Source organism: Durio zibethinus, chromosome 16, assembly GCF_047325235.1.
Source record: "Durio zibethinus cultivar Kanyao isolate XHJ-2024 chromosome 16, ASM4732523v1, whole genome shotgun sequence".
In the NCBI taxonomy this organism is placed as follows: Eukaryota; Viridiplantae; Streptophyta; class Magnoliopsida; order Malvales; family Malvaceae; genus Durio; species Durio zibethinus.
Window position 1 is genome coordinate 3216198 of NC_143177.1, and position 25341 is coordinate 3241538.

General features: G+C 30.0%; 2 protein-coding genes and 1 pseudogene across 2 annotated transcripts; 2 read left to right on the forward strand and 1 right to left on the reverse strand.

Moving 5' to 3' along the window:
- Positions 1–6461: 6461 nt before the first annotated feature.
- Positions 6462–9352, reverse strand: LOC111298524 (transmembrane emp24 domain-containing protein p24beta3-like). The gene is made up of 4 exons (XM_022893240.2): positions 9044–9352; positions 8273–8459; positions 7962–8069; positions 6462–6841 (listed from the first exon to the last, which is right to left on the reverse strand). The coding sequence occupies exons 1-4, from the start codon at positions 9248–9250 to the stop codon at positions 6708–6710; spliced, it is 636 nt and encodes a 211-aa protein (XP_022748975.2). The 5' UTR covers positions 9251–9352; the 3' UTR covers positions 6462–6707.
- Positions 9353–12560: 3208 nt separating this feature from the next.
- On the forward strand, positions 12561–15394 carry LOC111291601 (perakine reductase-like). Its single transcript, XM_022883408.2, has 7 exons — positions 12561–12743; positions 13203–13373; positions 13493–13705; positions 13776–13948; positions 14114–14210; positions 14448–14601; positions 14881–15394. The coding sequence occupies exons 1-7, from the start codon at positions 12684–12686 to the stop codon at positions 15054–15056; spliced, it is 1044 nt and encodes a 347-aa protein (XP_022739143.2). The 5' UTR covers positions 12561–12683; the 3' UTR covers positions 15057–15394.
- Positions 15395–16044: 650 nt separating this feature from the next.
- On the forward strand, positions 16045–18504 carry LOC111298794 (perakine reductase-like; annotated as a pseudogene).
- Positions 18505–25341: the final 6837 nt, after the last annotated feature.

The following is a 25341-nucleotide window of genomic DNA, read 5'->3' on the forward strand; positions in this document are numbered from 1 at the left end:
ATTTTTTTTAACTTTCCACTAGAATACTGCGTTTTTAGGTTTTGAAATGTAGTAATTGAGAATTATTTTTTGCGTTTCTTGGATAAATAAAATGTGGTAATTAATTATTATTTTTTTTAATAATTGACCACTTGAATACCATATTTTTAGGATTTGAAACGTAGAATTATGAATTTTTTTTGGATTATTTGATAAAAGATTGTCTTTCTGTCAATATTTGACTTGATTTTTTTTTATCAAATATTGCATTTATATTTGACAAAAACATTGTGTTTGTTATGTAGTGAATGATATTATAGTAAAAATATTGGATTAAGTAATTTGACTTTCTTCTTAACCAATCACAGGAATAATCCCGTGCCATAAAAAATTACTCATTATCAGGAATTCACACTTTTTTAGATATCATTTTTTTCTCTAAAAATATAAAATTTCACGAACTAAACGTCCTCACAAAGTTTGAGTATTTTTATTCCCTATGATCCCTACCACTTTGGCATTTTATTTAAATATATTATTATTTTGCTTTGTTTTAAGTTGGTTAAATGCTAAATTTAAGATATTTAACTTTTTTTTAATTAAAATATTTTAAATTTATTTTAATTAATTTAATTTTTTATTATAAATTCAATTAATTTAATTTTTTTATTTTGAATGTGCTCAAATTAGAACTTATACATAGAATTTTTTAATGAATATGAATTATATAAATTGGTATTACATTTAGTTTACAATATTTTTTATCATTAAAAAATATTTTAATTTCTTTGTTAAAAATTGTTAATTAAAAAAAAATCAGTTGCGGATAGACATAATAATTTAAAACACAATATGATTATACGATACGAAAAATGATATAAAAGTAATATAATTTAAAATTTTGACAATAATTATATATAAATTTAATAAAATTAAAAAATATATTTTATATTTTTATGTAAATATGAATTATGACATATAATTTTTATATAAAATATGTTATAAATATATAAATCATCGAATCTAATTATATATCTAAAAATTTTTACACCAAACCCAGTAAAAATTTCAATAAATAAAAAAGTCCAAAATCTTACCTTCCTCATCTTTAGTTTAAGATATAGATGGGTAATTGAAAGACATCCTTCACCCAATCTATTTCAATCTTCTTACATTTTTATTTTATTTTATTGGAGTTTCTTGATTGGGGTGCTCCTAGGGATGTAAATGATATATTAGTACTCGTAAGCTACTCGGATTCGATTTGAAGAAAAATTTGAATTTAGTTCGATTATTATCGAGTCGAGCTCGAGCTCAAGTAACTCGATTTATTGATTGAGCCGAATTCGAATATTCTTATTGTTGGGATTTGCCTTGAATCTCAGAATCCCACATCGAAAGTTAAGTAAGTTTGAATTTGTCTTGTATCCCACATCGAGAGTTTAGTAAAGGTATAAAGGGTTTCACCCTTATAAATAAGATGTTTTGATTTTAGTTTAGTAACCCCAGAGAGTCAGACACCAAGAGAATAGCTAAGTAAGTAGGCTATTAAAGGGTGTAATTGGGTTTTAGGTTAAGTTTTGAGTAAGGAGTTTTAGGAGACTTTTCTCATTCTAAAAGTCTCACCATTGTAAAGACTTATTTGATAGTGAATTAGATTTGAAGTAGGCCATTTTGAGTTGGGCCGAACCAAATATATTTGTGTGTTCTTATTCTTGATTTGAGCTTGTTATTTTGTGTGTGGTTGCTGCGCGTGGGTATTGTGGTATTTCCCAACAAGTGGTATCAGAGCTGTGGTGATCCCCAACAAGTGGTATCAGAGCGAGGTTCGAGGTTCGAGGTTCGAGGTTTAAGGTTTGTGGGTCCAAGAGATCGTGAAGCAGTGTTTGAAGATGTCTGAAGAAGGTATGTCTGGTATGTCTATGCCTAAGTTTGAGATTCCGTTATTTGATGGAAAGAGTAATTTTATGTTATGGCAAAGTACGATTCAAGATCTATTAGTACAACAAGGGTTGGATCAGGCATTAGAGAGTAGTAAGCCTGAAGGAATGTCTGATGCTAATTGGAATAGGATTCAGAAGAAAGCCGTTAGTACTATTAGATTGGCGCTAGCTCCAGAGGTAAAATACAGTGTGTTGACTGAGAGTACTCCAAAGAGTTTGTGGGATAAACTTGAAGGTATTTATGCTTCGAAGTCGTTGACTAATAGATTATGTTTGAAGATGGATCTGTATTCTCTGAAGATGGAAGAAGGTATGAGTCTTCATAATCACTTGAATGAGTTTAATAGATTGGTTTCTCAATTGCTAGCGATATCTGTTGATGAGTTAAAAGATGAAGAGAAGGCTTTAATTTTGTTGTCATCTTTATCCAAGTCTTATAGGCCTTTAGTTCAGACTGTGTTGGTAGGCAAGTCTACTTTGAAGTTGGATGATGTGACTGCCCTGTTGCATGAGAATGAAAGGTTTATGGGAGCTCAGAACTCATCACCTGGGGGGAGTACACTAGCTGTGAAGGGTTTTGATCGAGGGAAGACTCAAAAGAAGATTGATGGATCAAGATGGAGATCCAAGTCAAGAGACAGAGATTACAGTGATGTAGAATGTTATTATTGTGGTAAGAAGGGACATATCCAAATGCGCTGCAGGAAGCTGATAAGGGATATGGCTGCTTTCAAAAGGGCGAATGATGAAAAGAAATCAAATGAAAAAAAGAGTGATACTGCTGCTGTCGTGTCTGATGATGATGATGATGTTGTTTTGACAACTTGTGTGGATGAGACCCAGATTTTGAAAAGTGATAAAGGTTGGGTTTTAGATTCAGCTGCTACAGTTCATGTTTGCAATGATAGAAGCTGCTTTGTAGAGTTGAATGAGAATGAAAAGTATGGGGATATTGTGGTTGCTAACAAAGAAAAGGTGCAGATTCAAGGCATTGGGAGTGTTTGCCTTAGATCTCACAATGGTGTTATTAGGACACTTCGTCATGTAAGGTATGTACCAAATTGTCACTACAATTTGATTGCTTTATGTGAGTTAGCTTCTCGGGGGTACACATTTTATGGTAGTAATGATTGGTTGAAAGTGTATAAGAATGATAGTGTGATTCTACAAGGGAATAGGGTCAATCACTTGTACATGTTTGATGGAGGCTCAGTTGCTGGAATGCCTGTGATGAAAGAAAAGAAGAAAGGTAAGCATGTTAGCTTCACAGATACTGTTGAAGTGTTTGGAGATTCAAGTCAAGGGAGGATTTGTTGGGATTTGCCTTGAATCTCAGAATCCCACATCGAAAGTTAAGTAAGTTTGAATTTGTCTTGTATCCCACATCGAGAGTTTAGTAAAGGTATAAAGGGTTTCACCCTTATAAATAAGATGTTTTGATTTTAGTTTAGTAACCCCAGAGAGTCAGACACCAAGAGAATAGCTAAGTAAGTAGGCTATTAAAGGGTGTAATTGGGTTTTGGGTTAAGTTTTGAGTAAGGAGTTTTAGGAGACTTTTCTCATTCTAAAAGTCTCACCATTGTAAAGACTTATTTGATAGTGAATTAGATTTGAAGTAGGCCATTTTGAGTTGGGCCGAACCAAATATATTTGTGTGTTCTTATTCTTGATTTGAGCTTGTTATTTTGTGTGTGGTTGCTGCGCGTGGGTATTGTGGTATTTCCCAACACTTATATCCGGTTCGAGTAACTCGTCAGCCTAATCGAACTTTTATATTTAAATATATTTTTATTATTTTAATTAATAAAATATTTCGAATTCGAGTTCGAGCTCGAACATAAATAATCGAACTCTTATCGAGTATACGAATCGAGCTTATTTTTACATATTAATTGAGCTTAATCGAACGAACTCGAGTAGCTCGAATTCGATCATGAATCGAGCTCGAGCTTAAAAAATAAAACTCGATCGAGTTCGAACCGAATATTAAGTCACAAATTATGAGTCGAGCTCGAGTTTGAACTTCTCACTGTATCAACTTGACTCGGCTTGATTACACCCCTAGATGCTCCCTAATGCCTTCTCCACACGAGGTGACCATCTCTTTGCAGCTTGATGCAATGTAGGATGACCTGCCAAGGCATCACAAGAAAAAATGCCCAGTCCAAGAAAGAGAAACACTTACCAAGTTTTTTCCTTTCATGTGACTGCTAAAAGCATAAGTTAGAGAGAAGGAAGAATTTAGAGAGAGAGAAAAAAGTGGTAAATGAAATGGGAATGCTTTTCGGGTTTTGACAGAACCTAAGAGGTGAAAATGATAACAAAATGTTTGGTTTACCTTTAGATTTAGGGATTTTAGAGATTTTTTACGAAATCTAATTTGAAAAATGACACGAGGGAGAAGTAAAGTTTTGGGATTAAATAAGGGTTTAAATTTTATTGTGATGTAATTGAATTTATTGTATTATTATTTAAATTAAATGTTAATTTTAATAAAATATATTTAACATAAATTTTTTTATAAATTTTTTTTCAATTATAATTATAATAATTTTTATAACTCATCTGAATGATAATAAAACGATGTCGTCAGCTGCAGTCGATGATTGCCGATGACAGTCCAGTGTCAAATTTTGGGTTTTGGAAAAATGGTAATATGGATTTTGAAAAGAATTCATAGAGAGATGAAGAAGAATTTAACGAGAGAATAAGAAAAGAATAAATAAAATCCTTTTTATATGTTTGACTAACAATTTCTGCAATTATATAAATTTAAATAAATATATTTAAATTCGTTTAATACTTATAATATTTAAATTTATTTAAATATTTATTTAAATTAATATTATTATCTAAATCTAAATTTATTTAAATAAGTACTATTTATTTAAATATATGAATTCGTTAAAATATTTATTTATTTAAAATTTTTATCAAAATGTAAAATAAACAAAATTTTAATTTAAAATTTAAGTTTATTTTTAATTAATAATAAATAAAAATTATTTTTTAAGATCGAAATATTCTACAAACATAAAATTTTATATATTTAAACTAATAATGAATTCAAATACAAATTTAAATATTCATTATTATCCATTAAAATAAAACAAATTCAAATATTAGATATTTAAAAGATATAATCATATCCGTTATGAACGAATAATAAATTTTATATTTAAATTTATTAATTATTTATTTATAATTATTTAAATTTGATATAAATAAATTAAATAATAATAGATATCTATTTATTTATTATTTATTATTGTCTTTAATTACGCCATTTTTTTTTTTTATGTTTTGATTTTAATTTTGTTGAAAGTTCCACTAAATTTTTATCGTTCTTTTTATGACTAATGGCAGCTTTTTATCGTTCTTTTTATGACTAATGGCAGCTTTCTCATAGCAATGAGAATGTGGAAGTCAAACTTGAAAATTGCTCAAGGTATTCAGTTTCATATAAATCAAATATTCAGTGGGATTTTAACCAAGTTCATTACAACTTAAATAAGATTTGTTTAGATAAGTTATGTAACAAATCTTTTTTTAATTTGTTAGTTTGAAATTTTATTTTAATTTTAATCATGTTTAATAACTAAACCTTAATGAACTTTACTTAATGATTTTTATTTACTTTGTCCAATCATATTTCATAATCAGTTATATATTTTCATATCTAAGATGTGTAGTAGAATATATAAAAGTGATAAACAAGTGGTTTCAGATATATTGATTCATGTTAAGATAAAGTAATTTTAAGTTTGAATTATTTTAAATTTAGATTATTTTAAATTCAAATTTTTTTATTTAAATTATTTGAATTTGAATTAAATTTGAATAAATTAGTTAAATATTTTTAATTCAATCCTTATCAATTTGAATCGACTTCAAGTCAAAATTAATTTTTTTTTAATTTTACAAAAAAATATAATTATTTTCATATTTTTTAAGTTTGGATATCTTTAACAAATTCAATTTTTTTTGATATTTTTAAATTCGAATCATTTCAAGGTTGTTTTTGTTTTAATTTTAATTTTTTTAATTCAAATCTTTAACTTTTTTCAACAAATTGAATTTTAATTCAAATCTTTAAATTTTTTAGTTCCTGTTTAAATTTCACAGCACTTTCGATACTATACGATTAAGTTCATGTTATACAAGTAAATTCATCACGTCATCAGTTAAATTTAAATGTTAACTCTAATGATATAAAATCAATATAAATTTTTTATTATTATTTTTTTCAATCACAACTATAATAACTTTTATTTTATATCGCAGCTATAATAATTCTTATTATTGATTTCAATTTCACTACAACTAATCACACCACCTATTTAAATGGAGCCCTAATCAAATCAAATTCGATTGAATTTATTGATTGAATTCAATGGATCCTTTTTTAAACAAGGTTTTGGGTTCGGTTGCCCACGTAGGATATATCTTCATATCTAGTAGGAAGCCATTTCTATTTAAACCATCCCTCCATCTATATGATCAAAAAAGCCAATACTCATACCGGTGTAAACGTTGCACTGCTGCAAATGAGACTCAGGTTTTCAATAATATTAGGTAAAAGTAGCTCAAACTGATCAAAGTTAGTCTAAAACATATACCATGTCAAAAAGCCAACACTGTAATTGACAAACAAGACTTGAATGAACATAAAACACCAAACTGTCATCGCTGCAAAATTTCGATTTTTATGAACTGATCTATAGGATTCTCCCTATGATCCTCTGGTTAAATGGAACAGAGAAACTACATTAATAATCAGGTAGCTCAAACTCGGTTGTATGCAACTGATTTGCTGAAGAGACTGCGAATATAGAGAACTTGAAGTGCACTAACAAGAGCTAGCACAATGTACTCTCCAACTGTGTAACCTATAACACGCTTTCTTGTGCTCTCATTTGCTGCAGGCAAATACCGATCATAATGATATACAACTATTAGAAAATTTGCCATATTTGCAGACATCACGATGTGTTATTAGTATTCTACGAATGTGATATCGATGTCAGTGAATGAAACATGAGCAAACCATCAATCATGCAGTTATCCATTAGTTAATGCATTTCACCTAAACATGTACACCAATAAAAATTTAATACTAACAATGTTCAAGACATACCGCAAAGAATGCACATAACTATCATGTCTATAGGATATCCAAAAGCATAATTGCCATTACACTAGAAATAAATACAAATGATCTCTTTAAGTTTATCATGTGTTTTCTAAAACTTAGACTTCATTTACTGTTTTCTCCAGTATATTCAATGGATGCCTACGAACTTCCATATGGTCACAAGTAACTATCCACATTAATTTTACCAAACTGAACTTAGCACTAAAATGACATGTTTCATTGTATTTACCGTCAGTTAAATGCATCTCGTAACATTCATGCTTTGTAGTCAGAAAGGGACTGGAATCATTGGATCGGAATAAGATTTCTCTCCAATCCACTTGGCAAAGGATATCCCATCACAGGGAAAGAGGAAGCAAGCCAGAATTAGTCCCGACCTTCCTTCCGACAATGGTGGGAGGTACAATCAAGCAGGGAAACAAACTATGGTGGCTGGAAAGAGTCTAGATGGTGATAATGGCAAAACTGACAATATCGTAGGTGTCATGTCAGTGATAGTCAAGCTGGGGGTGGAAGCGTATTCAGAAAGAGAGAGAAAAATGAGAAATGAACAAAAAAAACTATTACAATCAAGCAGGGAAACAAACTATGGTGGCTGGAAAGAGTCTAGATGGTGATAATGGCAAAACTGACAATATCGTACGTGTCATGTCAGTGACGGTCAAGGTGGGGGTGGGGGAGCGTATTCAGAAAGAGAGAAAAATGAGGAATGAACCAAAAAACTATAAAGAAGCAACTCTTAAATGACAAAACCACCTCACTAGCCAAAAACAAAGGTAGTTTCTGCCTAGAAAATATTTACCGCGAGCTAGCAGACTAAAATAAATAAATAGTAATCCTTAATTATCAACACAATACATAAGCAGGAAATAAAAGCAACTTACTATGACGATGCCGAGCATCACGTGCTTTTAAGTACTTTTGTTCTGCTGTAACAGTCTCCAAAGCCTCTCTCAGCTCAGCAATTTTAACATTAATTGGGTCCAAATGTTCTGTAACAAAGGAAATCAAAAACAAATTCTTAAATCTGAATGAAAATAATAATGATATGCTATGTACCTATACAAAAAGGGTTGAAAAAACAACCCAAATATTCGATGCAAAGTAGAATGCCAACGGTAACAGAAATTTACAGCTTGCCCTACAAAGAAATTGGATATAGACTTCAAAATAAGCAGAGGGAAACATAACAAACCATCTTTGGCAAGATTGTTCTCAGTGGGAATATGGCCGACGTGAATATAGAACGAAACAGTCTCTGGTGTTGAGTAGGGATTGTGGAAACAAAATTTGTACATTCCGCTTTGTGGTGCCTTGAATTCAAACTTGTCCCCAGATGTACCTTTCAAATTGTGAACTGTATTACCCCCAGGAGAAGTCACCTGCATTAAGCAAAGGATTAGGCAGATTATAATCAGCTGTTATTCAAGGAACATCAAAACAAATTATTTCTAAAGACTCAAAATATTACTAGCAACATAAGCCTAAAATTAACAAAAAACTCCATAACCCACATATCAAATCGAATCAATTCAAATGCATGAGCCGAAACATTAAACCCCCTGTTCAACAATCAACACTAGCAACAAAATATAATACATTCATTAACTAAAAACCATTAAAATCAGTCAGCCATAGTCCATAGATAAAAATTTTACTAATTCAAAACCACCCAAAAAATTCATCAAGAGAGTCCCTCTGATTCCACCGAGAGCAAGATATCACAAAATCTCAAAATATCATAAAAAACCAACCTTTATTCCATTGACTTAAATATGCAACTATAAAAAAAAATAGCAAATATAATAAAAACCAACCTTTAATAAATAGAATTCAACACCCAACAAAAAAAAAAGAAAAACACGCCATAAAAAAACCGACCTTTATTGAAAGGAATCCAATAACTAGATATCAACACGAATTTCACGAAAAGACATAAAATTTAGAGCTCGGATAATAAAGTTACGGTGAAATCAATGCCGGGGTGATCAGAGCTCCAGAAAATATCGTGGTCGACGACGACAAAGTTGCCTGAAACCGTGTCCCCTTCGAAAAGCACGTACTCATACACGCATTCTACGTCGTTTACGGTCACCGAAAGGGAGGAAACATTACTCACCCAATTCAAAAGAAGCAAACCCATCAAAGCCCACATCTTTCCCCATCTCTTCATCTTTTATGATTTTGATTTGGGGAGATTTTTTTTTTTTTCAGATTTAATTTCTTCAGTTTCGCCGAGAAGTCCAGAATCTAGACTGTTATGAGAGCTTCAACGACCACCTCAATTTATTACTTGCATTCGAAATTGGAAAACGGGGGCGTCTCCCTTACTTATACGACGCCGTTACAGATATGATTTTACCGGTTATTAACTTCTTGCAGTCTGTAGTCATGTTTGGACCGGCTTATAACATATGAGTTGTAATTGCCAAAAGTTAGCAATGTCACACAAAAATTGCGTGTTTGTTCCTTCAAAACTTTTCGACAACAAAGCATTTTGATTAGTCACAATTAAGGATGTAAATGTATATTAGTATTTTTAAGTTATTTAAGTTTGAGTTGAATAAAATTCGAATTTAATTTGATTATTATCGAGTTAAGTTTTAATTTAAATAATTTGATTTATCAATTAAGTAAAATTCGAATATTTTTATATCTGATTCAAATAATTCATAAATATAATCGAGTTTTTATATTTTAATATATTTTAATATTTTAATCGATAAAAATATCTCGAATTTAAGTTTGAGTTTAAATATAAATAATCAAGTTTTTATCAAATATAAAAATTTATCTTTTTTTTATGTTAATCAAACTTAATCAAACAAGATCGAGTAACTCAATTTTTATTTCAAGTTGAACTTGAACAAAAAATATTAAATTTAATTAAATTTAAATCAAATTTTAAGTCTCAAATTTAAAAATAAATTTAAACTTAAATTTAAACTTATATTAATTTAAACTCAATCATTTATACGCCTAATCACAATTTCAGTTGTACATTAAAAGAGGAACCATAATCAACCTTAAGCTTCACTTATACTGAAAGAGTTTGATTGTGAATGTAGAATATTTTAAATGTTTTACGTCCAAGATGGTTTGATGGACATGCAAAATCTAACATACATTAACAAAATTATTTTCCTTGCACTTTTAGACCTTGAATCAGCTTCCCCGAGATCAAATTCAAACTAGCTACAAAATTTGGTATTATTGTGTTAGAGGAGGTTCAATTTGTCATCAAGGGTATGTACCATCTATATAAATTTAAAAAATATATTTAAAATTAATTATAATGAAGTCATAATTTTTTTATTTTTTATTAATATTATTTTTATCATTTATATAAATATTTTCATATAAATCGAAATATTAACAGCATAATCTTTTAAACTCTTTTGTTATAAACCAACATAATTGAATTACGCTTTTTTTATATATTTACTTTTTTTTCTTGTTTTTTTTTACACAAACATTTTTTATTTAAAACTTAACAAATGTTGCAGTTGATCCTATCACTGCCTTAAAAATGGAATATTCTCTCTAGACTTATGAAATTGAAAATCGATAATTCCACTTTACATTGGTAAAAGATTTATTTATTTTTTGCTTTCTTGGACTTGATTTTGGAGATGCATTATTTATCTGACAAATTTTATATTAGGTTTTAAAGTGAAATTTGTGAATTTTTAAAAAAATTAATTAAATAATAATTTTTATAAAAAAATTAAATTGATAAATTTATAGAATTTAATATCAAATAAAAAAATAAAATATTATTTATAATTTAAATTTGATCTATACTTATTTATTAATAAAAATTTTATTAATATTTTTATTAAAAATATTTATAAAAAATCAAAATTTAAAATTTTTTAAAATTTTATAAAATTATTTGCTGTGCTTTCAATCTTTTCCTCAAAGCATTTTGTCCAATGAGCTTGGAATTGGGAGAGTAGCATAGAGTCATGGCTTCTTTGGGTGGGAAGGCAGTTGTGGAGTGTTTGCCCAATGGGAAGGCAGTAAGCACATAGATGTTTCTCCTTAGGATTTGAGTTTCTTCCACTTACTCCAATATGCGGCATTCCTGTATGTAACATGGGATGCATCCATATGGGAAGAATTTAAAGAAAAACAAGATTGATTTTCCAATCGGGTTACAAAAATTGTTCTAACGCAATCAGGATTTAAATTCTGATAATTTTAACTATAAAAAAAAATCTGGCTACAAAGGATGGCTTCTACACCAGGGTGATGACATAATCCCTATCCCTGGTATGTTTATCTAAATATGCTTGGAAGCTTGTTGATACCCCATCAAAGTGATGAAAATTACACAAACAGAGCTGTGCTTTTGTGATGAATAAGTTGCTGTTTTACCACTATCATCAATTTATTAGGAATTATATCTTAGCAAAAAAAATCGAATGATAAAAATCTAATTTTTATTAAATAAAATTTTAATTTTAAATATTATGAATGAAAACAAATAAAATTAAAAAAAATTATCTCTCTTATAAAATTTAATTCGATTCAATTTTAAATTTATCGAAGTTTAAAGTAATTATTAAATATTAAAAAACTTTTTAAAAAATTTCTTCAATGTTGTAATCAATGGAGCCTGCACTCGCAGAAAACAATGTCTATCAAATTGGTACAATCTCCTTTGAATTGGTATCGTACTGTAATAGAGTTGACTTGCTCAAAACTATCCTAGCTGCTTCAGAGAACTCTCTCTCTCTCTCTCTCTCTCTCTCTCTCTCTCTCCCTCTACAAATGCTCCTTAGACAAACTCAATCGAGTACATGACTATGAAGCACAAGTATTAAAATTTAACATTGCACCGTTTCTTAGTTAGCTCCATAGTACCAAGTGCACTTGCGGTTATCAAATTAATTACGGGCACGGACCTAGGCACCGGCGGGTTTATGCTCGTCTGGACCTCACTCTTTAATAGTTTTATTTGATTTTATCTCGATACAACATCATATTATTATTTTTTACATTTGATTCTGATTTGTCATGTATATAATTTGCATTTTACTTGATTTGATTTAAAATTAATTTAATTATTTTAATTTATATAATATTTATGAAAATATTATTTTTTAATAGAAATCATATCTATTTAATTAATATAAATATAATATTTTTAAATTAAATTATCAAATAATAATTCTATTTTATAATATTTTTAGTGTAATACAATTACATTTATCACATCATTAATTAAATTTAAATATTAATTTTAATAAAATTTATTCAATATAAAATTTTCATTAATAAAAATTTTTTTAATCATAATTATAATAATTATAATAATAATTTTTAATTTCATTAAGATTAATTTCGCCCATCACTAAAATTAATTTTTGAGTGAAAGCGAATCCTGCAGCAAGTATCTTCCTCATCAATATAAAAATGGTTAGGGCCCACCTGACACGATTGAAAACAAAATGTTTTCTTATACATGAGAAATTGTTGTTGTATTTAAAAGAGGCTACACTTCACATTATTTCCAACTATAGCCGCTAGCCTTCTCAAGACTTCAATCAAGTTCTTTTAAAAAAAATCGGAGATTTTAATCAAGTTGCAGTTTCTTTAAAATGGAGAAGCAACCCCAAATTCAATTTCCAAGAGTGAAATTAGGCAGTCAAGGATTGGAGGTAAGCTGCTTAGTTTTCACGCTCACTGAATTGGATTAAGTCAACGCTTAGATAGTTATTCTTAAAGCTGTTCATCTTCACCCAGCTTTTTTTATGGATTTGGATTTGGACCTTTTGTCAGCTGATTTACGCTTGGTTGAATTTTCACTGTTGCAGTATTCAGTTTCCAAAATTTCTAAATTGCACTACATTTCTTACATGTACTTGGATATGATAAATTTAGTTTGAAACGGTTAATCTAAAGACTGCTGAGCTGGGTTTTCTGGGAGCAGCAACTTATCATAGCTTCAGTAAATGAAATAGAGCTTGAACTAAATGAAATAGTTTCATAGTGCTTGAACTGAATGAAATAGAGCCCTTCCAAGTTTCAAGGTAGTTTTTGCCCATTTGATCCGTTATAGCTTACTGATGTTGTTGAAGAAATTCTATGTTCTCATAATATTCCTGTCTATCCCGCAGGTTTCCAGATTGGGACTTGGATGTGCAGGACTTTCAGGAATATATAATACTCCTCTGTCCCATGAAGATGGATGTTTAGTCATAAAAGAAGCTTTCAATAGGGGTATCACCTTCTTTGATACATCTGACGTTTATGGGGAAAAACATGATAATGAGATCATGCTTGGCAAGGTAGTATTATGTAGATGGAGTATCTTCAAATGTTGTCTTTCCAAGATATATTTTCTATAGCCCAAGCAACATTTAGATTGGAACATTCGTCAGCAAATGTATTTTCTTTGCACTGTTAGGCCCTGAAGCAGCTTCCTCGAGAAAAAATTCAACTGGCAACAAAATTTGGTATCGTGAAATCAGAATCCGAGGGGCGTCCTCTAATTGAGGTCAAGGGTACCCCTGACCATGTTAGGGCCTGCTGTGAAGCTAGTCTTAAGAGGCTTGATGTGGAGTATATTGATCTATACTATCAACACCGTGTAGATACTTCAGTGCCAATAGAAGAGACAGTAAGTATCAAGAGATCATTTCTTTTCTGTTCAGTTTACTTATAGATCCACTGATTGCTTTCTTGTAAAGATGGGAGAGCTTAAGAAGCTTGTGGAAGAAGGAAAAATAAAGTACATCGGGCTATCAGAAGCTAGTGTTGATACAATAAAGAGAGCACATACAGTTCATCCTATCACTGCCTTACAAATGGAATATTCACTCTGGACTCGTGAAATTGAAGATGAAATAATTCCACTTTGTCGGTATGCTGATATTTTGCCATGAAGTTCATAGAACATGTTTATGAGATACCTATAATGCTGATAGCTTTATGTACTTCATTGGAATTTGTTTAGGCATTGAGGCCTAAGAAACTTCAAATATTTTTTCTAACTTCTTTCAATCGTTTCTTGCATCTATTCATACAGAGAACTTGGAATTGGAATAGTGGCATATAGTCCTCTTGGTAGGGGCTTTTTTGGAGGGAAGGCAGTTGTGGAGACTTTGCCCAATGGGAGCCAGTTGGTATGAGACTAAAAACAAAGTCTCAGTAACTGCATTTTTCTTTTTACTTTTTGGTACTTGAGTTGCCAGGATTTGAACCTGACTGGAACCAAGAGTCCAACACTCTACCACCAGTCCACAGGATCACACAACTGTTGGCAGTAACTGCATTTTTAAATTCTGCATGTAAAATTTATTCATTTTGAAGTAAATATATAAAGAATGTTAGTTACAGAAATTGGGGTACTCCTGGAACAGGCAAATCATCCAAGGTTCACAGGGGAGAATTTAGAGAAGAACAAACTTCTATATTCCCGATTTTCAGACCTGGCTATAAAACATGCCTGCACAGTTCCTCAACTTGCTTTGGCATGGCTTCTCCATCAAGGAGAAAATATAATTCCAATCCCAGGTATGCTTGGGTCTTTTTTTCGAATTTCCACAAACAATGTCTTTATATTCATATGGATTTGATTCCAAACCCCTTCTTCCTAGTTCTGAATGGTCAAGGCATTTGCTTGTTCAATCAATGGATTTAATTTATACTATCAAAATGAAATGCTCCTTTTTAATAGCATTGCACGTTTTCTTAGTACATTGCTATCTCCATTAACATGGTTTGCAGCATGGTGATTGTACAGTTGTACCAATCTTTGATATTAATTTCTTTTATCATGTTGAATTTATGCAGGGACAACTAAAGTTAAGAACATCATAGACAATGTTGGATCCTTGGCATTGAAGCTTAGACAAGAGGATTTGAAAGAAATTTGTGATGCTGTGCCTCTTGATGAGGTAAGTGGCCAAAGAGTTTGGGCCTTCCTTTCTCAATATGCCTGGAAGTTTGCTAATACTCCATTAAAGTGAAGAAAATTACAGAGTTGAAGCATGTTGGCTTCTTTTTTTTTTTTTATGTAGTTCAATTTGCTTGCTCATAAATCTTATTTGGGCAGAGGAAATATCCATGAAAAAGAGAGTTCACGTGTGATGAATAAGTTATTATGCTAAAATTATCCTTACCTGTGGGGAATTATGTCACTTGTGGAAGTGAGAATCTCACTTCTTTTTGTGCTCAATTGTGTTTTTTTTTTCTTGGCAAATAAAATGCATGTCCAGGCAGAGATTCTAGACATGATAACTTCCCTTGTGATTGAATTGGTGCTTTGTAATAACTGAGTTGATTTTCTAACTTTTTTATTGTTGCTTCTTGGAGTCTCTCTCTCAGACATATTAAGCATTCCAAAGCAAGTGTAAATAAAATAGTTACCTTGAAAGAAAAGTGTAAATCCACAGAAAATTTTGAGGGTTAGTTGAGAACTTGAAATGTAAGAAACATCAATTGTTCCAAATGCAGGGATCTACATCATTTTAGTAAGATTCTCATTTATCAAGGAAGGTAGAATCAAAATGTCAAGCCATCGAGCAACCTGACTATAGATAATATATATTTTTATTATTCAAGCTATCAGGGATCTTAATCACTGAACTATAAGTTCAGTACCATTGTTGGCAATTATAGATATATACTTTAAAGATCACATTTGGCACTAAATGCAGAAGTAACAAAACAAATCTTTCACAAGCACCATCACCATGTAATATGAATAGCATTAGGCACAACAAATGAAATATGGCAGTTAATTGCCACAGTATTCTCTCATTCTTTTAGTGCATAAAAGGCAGATCTAGGTCTCAGGTTGTGCAGTATTCTTAAATATTGCAGAGCCATGATATTTGTTGCCCTACTCAAAATGGAGGATTGGATGTAATTATGGATTTTCATGGGATAACAACATTCATCAGATCAGTCCCGGCCAAGATATTTTTTTTTTATGAGTTCGGACTTCAGACCAAAATGCTTCTATTTCAATACACAAATAAAGTGGACAGTCAACGTCTGGAAGTCGCCTCTCCAATATACAATGGTTAGTTGCATATAAATTCATTTGTGAAAAGAAAACAAAAAATGGGAGTGTGAAACTCCACAAGTTTCCTTGAGCTAGCATCTTCAATCCGTTGAAAATGGAGCAGGAACGCCGAAACTGAGAACTCAAGGATTGGAGGTAAGCCTTAGTTAAGTCAATACCATGGGTGTTGTTTGATGTACAAAGCATATCGAATGAAGCAAAATGATTGTTAACAATGACAAAGAGAATTATCCTTTACTGGTCGGCACCATTTTTCATCAACCCTGATCATCTTGCATATTTTATGTAATATTTGATTTTCCAATCATGCAATGGCTGGATGGCAAATACCTATGTCTTGTGACTGTTGTAACACTGGAGTGCTCTTTGGATGCCTTTCAGAATCAGGATTTGTAGCTAATTTTTATGTGGATGACCTTGAATCTCGATAAACATTTTGGAATGCTCTTGAAAACAAGGGTAAGAAATGATTAGCGGGCTTAAGGGCTACTTGGCAGCTGTAATTTCCAACTGCTGTCATAATAGCATCTATCGCTATTTTCAGGTCTCTAGGCTGGGCTTTGGTTGCGCTGGACTCTCTGGGGTATACAATGCTCCTCTCTCCCATGAAGAAGAGTGTTTCTGTTATAAAAGATGCTTTTTCTAAGGCCATCATTTTCTTTGACACATCTGATCTTTATGGTGATGATTACCATATAACGAGATTATGGTCGGGAACGTAAGTTTCTTACTTGAATTCCGAAAATAAAACCTCAACCTTTTAAGTAAGATCAAGTCCAACATAAAACTAGCATATTAATAAATTATATACAAGAACCCGAGTTTAGTTCCGTTGTTTTTTGCCGCCATTTTTAAGAGGTAGCATCAGCAGGTTTGGAGTTCTATTCTCAGGCTTGGTCCTCCTTATCTAAAAAAAATTGTATGGAAGAGGGGCAAGCACGATAAGCATCTAGGAGTTGGATCTAAGGCACTCATTATACTTATCAAAGAATGCAGGTTAGGGAAACTGATCAGAGTACACAACTAAAAAAGGCTTAAAGGCGCCAATTTATTCAATACTGTAGCAGTGATCAAATTTTAAATTGAATTTCTATATTGATAAGGATATAATTTTGTTGTACTTGTAGGATGTCTCCATCCAGAGCCTCGCCTGATCACATGTTGACACATTTTTGCATTTTTTTCAGGCTTTGAAGCAACTTCCGCGGGATAAAAGTGCAATTAGCAACAAATTTTGGAATTTTTAGGCGTGAGGGATTCAGTTTTGGCGTCAAGGAGACCCCTGAATATGTGCGAAAATGCTGTGAAGCTAGCCTAAAGCGGCTTGATTTGTGTAGATACTTCAGGATACTGTAAGCAATATCAGGAACACTTCTTTACAATAGATTTATTGTTCATGACCTTTGCTTAATGCATCAAACATTTGAGTGGACCTTTGCAAGACAGCTGAGGGAACTCAAGAAGCTGGTAGAGGAGGGAAACATAAAATATATTGGGCTATCTGAACCTAGTGCTGAAACGATGAGGAGAGCTCAAGCTATTCATCCTATCACAGCCCTGGAAATAGAATATTCTCTCTGGACTTGTGAGATTGAAGAGGATATATTAATGATTTCATATGTCAGCTTTTATCTGTTGAAAAATCAAAACGTACGCGCAGCATTTATAAATAAAATAATAAATTCAAATAAAAAATAAGAACACATAAATATATTTATTTTGATTTAACTTAAAATAGTTTACTTTAAATCTAATACATTGTCAAATAAATCTTTATAATTAAGAGACTTTTGGAATGAGAAAAGTCACAAAAAACTGCTTACTCAAAATTTAACAAAAAACTCAATTACTCACTTTAATACTCTACTTATCTGGTTATTCTCTTGATCTCTAACTATCTGGGATTACTTAATTAAAATCAAAACATTTTATTTATAAGGGTAAAACTTTTTTGCGTTTACTAAAATCTCAATGTAAGATAAAAAAACAAACTCAAACTCACTTAACTTTCAATGTGAAATTATGAGATTCAAGGCAAATCTCAACAAATCCTCTCACTTGAATCTCTAAACACTTCAAAAGTATCTGCAAAGCTGACACGCTTGCCTTTCTTTTTTTCTTTCATCATAGAAATTTCATCAATTTACTACTATTGTGTGTCTACTCCCGAGAAGCTAACTCACCTAAAGCGATTAAATTATAACTACAACTTAGTATATACCTTACATGACAAAGCATTCTAATAACACTATTGTGATATCTAAGGCGAATACTCTCAATACCTTGAATCTGCACTTTTTCGTTGTTAGCAACTACAATATCTTCATACTTTTCATTCTCATCCAACTCCACAAAGCAATTCTTATCATTGCAAATATAGACTGTAGTAGCTGAATCTAAAACCCAACCTTTATCACATTTCAAAGTCTGAGTCTCATCCATACAAGTCGTTAAAACAATATCATCATCATTAGACACAACAGCACCAGTATCACTCTTTTCTTCATCCGATTTTCTTTCATTATTCGCCCTTTTAAAAGTAACTATATCCCTTGTTAGCTTCTTACAACACACTTGGATATGTTCCTTTTCACCATAATAATAGCATTCTATGTCACTAATCTCTGTCTCTTAACTTTGATCTTTCTTTTTATCAATTAATTTTTTTTTTGAGTCCTCTATTGATCAAAACCCTCTACAGCTAGTATACTCCCCTAGATGATGAATTTTGTGTTCTCATAAACTTTTTGTTCTCTAATAACAAGATAATCACATCATCTAATTTCAAAGTAGACCTACACACTAACAAAGTTGAAACTAAAGGCCTATAAGACTTGGGCAAAGATGATAATAAAACTAAAATCTTCTATTTATCTTCTAATTCATCAACAGAAATCGTTAGCAATTGATAAATCAATTTATTAAACTTATTCAGGTGATTATGAAGACTTATACATTCTTTTATCTTCAGAGAATACAAATCTATCTTCAAACATAATATGTTAGTTAACGACTTCAATACATAAATACCTTCAAGCTTATCCCAAAAACTCTTCAGAGTACTCTTAGTCAACACACTATACTTTACCTTTGGGGCTAGCACCAATCTAATACTACTAACAGCTTTTTTTGAATTCTATTTTAATTACCGTCAAACATTCTCTCAAGCTTACTACTCTCTAATATCTTATCTAACTATTGTTATACTAACAGATCTTGAATCGTATTTTATTATAATATGAAATTACTCTTTCTATCAAATAACAGAATCTTAAACTTAAGCATAGGCATATTAGACATATCTTTTTGAAACCCTTTTCTTCTTCCCATAAACTTCACTCTAATACTATTTGTTAGGGATCACCATAGCTCTAATACCATTTGTTGAGAAATTAACACGTGCACGTAGTACTCACGAACAAAATAACAAGCTCAAATCAAGAATAAAATCACATAAATATATTTGTTTCAGCATAATTCAAAATGACCTACTCTAAACTTAATCTATTATCAAATAAATCTTTACAATTGAGAGATTTTTGAAATAAGAAAAGTCACCAAAATTTTTTTACTCAAAACTTAATCCAAAATCTAATTACACCATTTTAATAGCATATTCACCTGACTATTATCTTGATGTCTAACTATTTGATATTACCAAACTAAAACTAGAATATTTTATTTATAATGGTGAAACTCTTTATACGTTTACTAAACTTTCGATGTGAAATACAAAACAAATTCAAATTCACTTAACTTTTGATGTGAAATTATGAGATTCAACACAAATTCTAACATTATTAATAATACGAAAGATCTCCTTTTTTATTCATATCAATGTTTTTGTCATAGAAAATGCATCCAAGATTCACAGGAGATAATTTATAGGAGAACAAACTGGTATGTGCTTTTTAATAAAACTTGACAAAAAAACATAGATGCACCCCTCCTCAGTTAGCTTTGGCATGGGTACTTCATCAAAGAGAAGATATAATTCCAATCCCTGGTTTGTCAGGCTCTTACTTTTGTATCAAAATACTTATTATGTTATTTTAAAATGTTTGACAAAAATGTGTTATTTTAAGAAACCATATTACAATAATTTTAATTTCAAGAACTTGACATAGTACCCACACAGTAAAGAAGCAAAAAAGAAATATTTTTCAATCTTTGTCTGCCTTAAACCCTAGAAACCTGAGGTGGAAGGAAATTACTTGGCTAGTCTTTTTCCTATATATTAAAAATAAAATAAAATATAATTATTAGTACTTCTAATCGGGCTTTTATGGGCCCAAGCATTGCTGGATTTTTTTAAAGGGACGAAAAACTCAAGTTTCGGTATTTACCTTTTTATACACACACCTACGTGAGAATTGTAAATTCTACCAACAATATTGAAAAAGTTTGACATTTGTTCGTTTGTTAATAATTAATTCATTTTTAATATATATAATTATATCGTACTAAAATGTTTTATGATCTTTTAATTAGATTTGACTATTCTTGTATTTTTATCGTGTTTGTTTTTATGTTAAATATATATAAAATATTAAAATTATTATGTTATAATTTGTGTAAACATATAAACATATTTTTTTAGTTTTTACCAAAATCATATACAACTTTTATTAAAAGTTTAAATGTGTTATTTAAGTTAGACAAACTTAAATCAGATGACATTGTGAGAAAAGAAAAAGGTATCAAAATTGTTTGAGAAGAAGAAGGTCAAACAAATAGAATGTCGAACTAAAAAAAGCTGGAAAGCTAGAGATTGGTGAAAACAGGTCAACAATAGATCAAAAAGAGTGTTGGATAATGAAAAACTAGGGCCTATAAGGCCTTATATAGCCAAGTCTTAGATTGGATAAATGTCCCAAATTGAACCACATCATTATACTAATACCAATGACTACCTTTTAGCTTTTCAATCCAAATTTAAAGAATCGCCCAAATTTTCACTTCCCACCAAAATTTCTCTCTCATTAATAAATGTAAATTCAGATGAATTTGCAATAAGTTCATATAAAATTCACAAGTGTCATGTCAACCATCTGGAAAAACTCTAGGCTAGTTGTGGCACATAAATATCACGTCAGATGTATAATGCACACATTGTTAGTGTCATATCAACTATACATGTAATGTCATGTTAGACACGTTATGTATGTACCACAAATGTTACGTCGATCATACCGTGTGAGCACGACATCGATCGTTTCAATTTTAATCAAAATACCAACCCTACCTTATCTATGTTGGTATCAGCATATCAAGGTTGGGGTAATTATAAAAACAGTCCTTCCATCAATACAATGGGAACTCCGAAATTAATCCACGCTCAACTTGCAGCTCAATTTGGACAACAATAGATTGGCCAATCTTACTTCTCATTAGTTTGATGCCTTAAACTATTTAATGGGGAAGATAAAATGTTAAAGGCATTTCTGGTCTAAAGGGTAAAATAGATATTTTTTCCTATAATATGAGTCATAAGCCAAATGAGGTAATTCAATCTTTTCGGTCCGAGCTAACATGTTAAGCCGACTTGAAAGTTTAAGATCCACATTAGCTCGGTCACCTTAACTGACCTCCAAATGATACTTAAAAATGCTGACTTGTTATCTCCCAATTGGTTTGTTGACTGCTAGCTTAGATCGGGCTTGCAACATTAGTCCTAACCTTATCATTTGGAGTTTGGGCCACCCAACCCCAACACATCTACCATACAAGTATAAAAACTCCCTCAAGTTCTATCAACTCAATTTCGTATACCTCTACTTTCAAGTTTTTCCCTCATTTTCCTCTCTTCCCAAGCATTGACTTGAGTTTTAGGGTACAAATATTAAGATAACCTCTAACCTTTGCTTTTAATCAACCTTTCACCTTGTATTTTCTAATTTTAGCCTTCCAAAAGATAGTTCGATATCAATAATAAATAAAATTTGAAATTATATAAATATTTTTAATTATATAAACTAAAATTTATTAAAATTTAAAACAGTTATTATCATTTAAATTTAAATTAATTTCTTTTTAAAATAATTTTTAATAAAAAATACCAAACAATGATTATTATATAAACTAAATTAAATATAATTTTTTTAAAAAATCATATTTAAATAATTCAAATCAATTAAAAACCTAACGAAATTTAATATGATTATGATTAACAGACATAAAACGTTTGGTTCAAGGGAATCTGAGATATTTTTCGAAATTTTGCTTGTGAAAATATGATTCCCACATTTGATTCATAAGTATTTAATTCTTTAGGATAATCTTATATTCTCAACGGTACTCAAAAATCCTGAAATAAAAAATATACCTCTCCCAATAATTTTTTAATATTTTGAGAGAAAAGTTATTTTGGTTCACATTTAACTTGAATAAAAAATTTTTGTTAAATAACAAAATACTTTTGATTAAATTACAAATATCACATTTTTTATTTTAGAAACATGGTATTTGTAAAAAAACAATTTTAAACCAAACAAATACTATATTTGTAATGTCAAAAACATAATATTTAACTAAACAAATATTGCATTTCTTATGTTAGAACTATAGTAATAGGTCAAATACAAATATTGTGTTTCTAAGATTAAAAACGCAATAATAAGTCAAATGCAAAGCACAACAAAGCAAAGGCTATCAGAACAAAACGTCAAATACAAAGCAAAGCAAAAAGAGTGGTCTAAATAATGCCACATGGGCCCCTAAGCCATATGCATTATCATTTTTTCTTTTATAATTGTGCAATATACGTTTTCACTACATTTCTTTGTGGACAAATGCAGTATTTAATGCTCAATTGATTTTTTATATAAACCTAGGTCATGTGATTAATTATTATGTTTCTTTGAAGTTAAACACAGTACTTGAGTAAATAATTTTTTTTTTTAATTTTTCACTTAAATACTATGTTTCGAGAGGTTGAAACACAATAATTATGGATTATTTATTATGTTTCTTGTAAGTTAAAATATATTATTATATTATAATTTTTTTTAACTTTCCACTAGAATACTGCGTTTTTAGGTTTTGAAATGTAGTAATTGAGAATTATTTTTTGCGTTTCTTGGATAAATAAAATGTGGTAATTAATTATTATTTTTTTTAATAATTGACCACTTGAATACCATATTTTTAGGATTTGAAACGTAGAATTATGAATTTTTTTTTGGATTATTTGATAAAAGATTGTCTTTCTGTCAATATTTGACTTGATTTTTTTTTATCAAATATTGCATTTATATTTGACAAAAACATTGTGTTTGTTATGTAGTGAATGATATTATAGTAAAAATATTGGATTAAGTAATTTGACTTTCTTCTTAACCAATCACAGGAATCTAATAATCCCGTGCCATAAAAAATTACTCATTATCAGGAATTCACACTTTTTTAGATATCATTTTTTTCTCTAAAAATATAAAATTTCACGAACTAAACGTCCTCACAAAGTTTGAGTATTTTTATTCCCTTTGATCCCTACCACTTTGGCATTTTATTTAAATATATTATTATTTTGCTTTGTTTTAAGTTGGTTAAATGCTAAATTTAAGATATTTAACTTTTTTTTAATTAAAATATTTTTAATTTATTTTAATTAATTTAATTTTTTATTATAAATTCAATTAATTTAATTTTTTTATTTTGAATGTGCTCAAATTAGAACTTATACATAGAATTTTTTAATGAATATGAATTATATAAATTGGTATTACATTTAGTTTACAATATTTTTTATCATTAAAAAATATTTTAATTTCTTTGTTAAAAATTGTTAATTAAAAAAAAATCAGTTGCGGATAGACATAATAATTTAAAACACAATATGATTATACGATACGAAAAATGATATAAAAGTAATATAATTTAAAATTTTGACAATAATTATATATAAATTTAATAAAATTAAAAAATATATTTTATATTTTTATGTAAATATGAATTATGACATATAATTTTTATATAAAATATGTTATAAATATATAAATCATCGAATCTAATTATATATCTAAAAATTTTTACACCAAACCCAGTAAAAATTTCAATAAATAAAAAAGTCCAAAATCTTACCTTCCTCATCTTTAGTTTAAGATATAGATGGGTAATTGAAAGACATCCTTCACCCAATCTATTTCAATCTTCTTACATTTTTATTTTATTTTATTGGAGTTTCTTGATTGGGGTGCTCCTAGGGATGTAAATGATATATTAGTACTCGTAAGCTACTCGGATTCGATTTGAAGAAAAATTTGAATTTAGTTCGATTATTATCGAGTCGAGCTCGAGCTCAAGTAACTCGATTTATTGATTGAGCCGAATTCGAATATTCTTATATCCGGTTCGAGTAACTCGTCAGCCTAATCGAACTTTTATATTTAAATATATTTTTATTATTTTAATTAATAAAATATTTCGAATTCGAGTTCGAGCTCGAACATAAATAATCGAACTCTTATCGAGTATACGAATCGAGCTTATTTTTACATATTAATTGAGCTTAATCGAACGAACTCGAGTAGCTCGAATTCGATCATGAATCGAGCTCGAGCTTAAAAAATAAAACTCGATCGAGTTCGAACCGAATATTAAGTCGCAAATTGTGAGTCGAGCTCGAGTTTGAACTTCTCACTGTATCAACTTGACTCGGCTTGATTACACCCCTAGATGCTCCCTAATGCCTTCTCCACATGAGGTAACCATCTCTTTGCAGCTTGATGCAATGTAGGATGACCTGCCAAGGCATCACAAGAAAAAATGCCCAGTCCAAGAAAGAGAAACACTTACCAAGTTTTTTCCTTTCATGTGACTGCTAAAAGCATAAGTTAGAGAGAAGGAAGAATTTAGAGAGAGAGAAAAAAGTGGTAAATGAAATGGGAATGCTTTTCGGGTTTTGACAGAACCTAAGAGGTGAAAATGACAACAAAATGTTTGGTTTACCTTTAGATTTAGGGATTTTAGAGACTTTTTACGAAATCTAATTTGAAAAATGACACGAGGGAGAAGTAAAGTTTTGGGATTAAATAAGGGTTTAAATTTTATTGTGATGTAATTGAATTTATTGTATTATTATTTAAATTAAATGTTAATTTTAATAAAATATATTTAACATAAATTTTTTTATAAATTTTTTTTCAATTATAATTATAATAATTTTTATAACTCATCTGAATGATAATAAAACGATGTCGTCAGCTGCAGTCGATGATTGCCGA

What these genes read in the sequence shown, in the direction of transcription:
- LOC111291601 (XM_022883408.2), top strand. Translation starts at nt 12,684, where the DNA reads ATGGAGAAGCAACCCCAAATTCAATTTCCAAGAGTGAAATTAGGCAGT. An exon ending in GAAATAATTCCACTTTGTCG is followed by an intron (nt 13,949 to 14,113) that starts GTATGCTGATAT and finishes CTATTCATACAG; the next exon opens with AGAACTTGGAATTGGAATAG. An exon ending in TGCCCAATGGGAGCCAGTTG is followed by an intron (nt 14,211 to 14,447) that starts GTATGAGACTAA and finishes CTCCTGGAACAG; the next exon opens with GCAAATCATCCAAGGTTCAC.
- LOC111298524 (XM_022893240.2), bottom strand. Translation starts at nt 9,250, where the DNA reads ATGAAGAGATGGGGAAAGATGTGGGCTTTGATGGGTTTGCTTCTTTTG. An exon ending in ACCCCGGCATTGATTTCACC is followed by an intron (nt 8,460 to 9,043) that starts GTAACTTTATTA and finishes TGCTTAATGCAG; the next exon opens with GTGACTTCTCCTGGGGGTAA. An exon ending in GAACAATCTTGCCAAAGATG is followed by an intron (nt 8,070 to 8,272) that starts GTTTGTTATGTT and finishes CCTTTGTTACAG; the next exon opens with AACATTTGGACCCAATTAAT.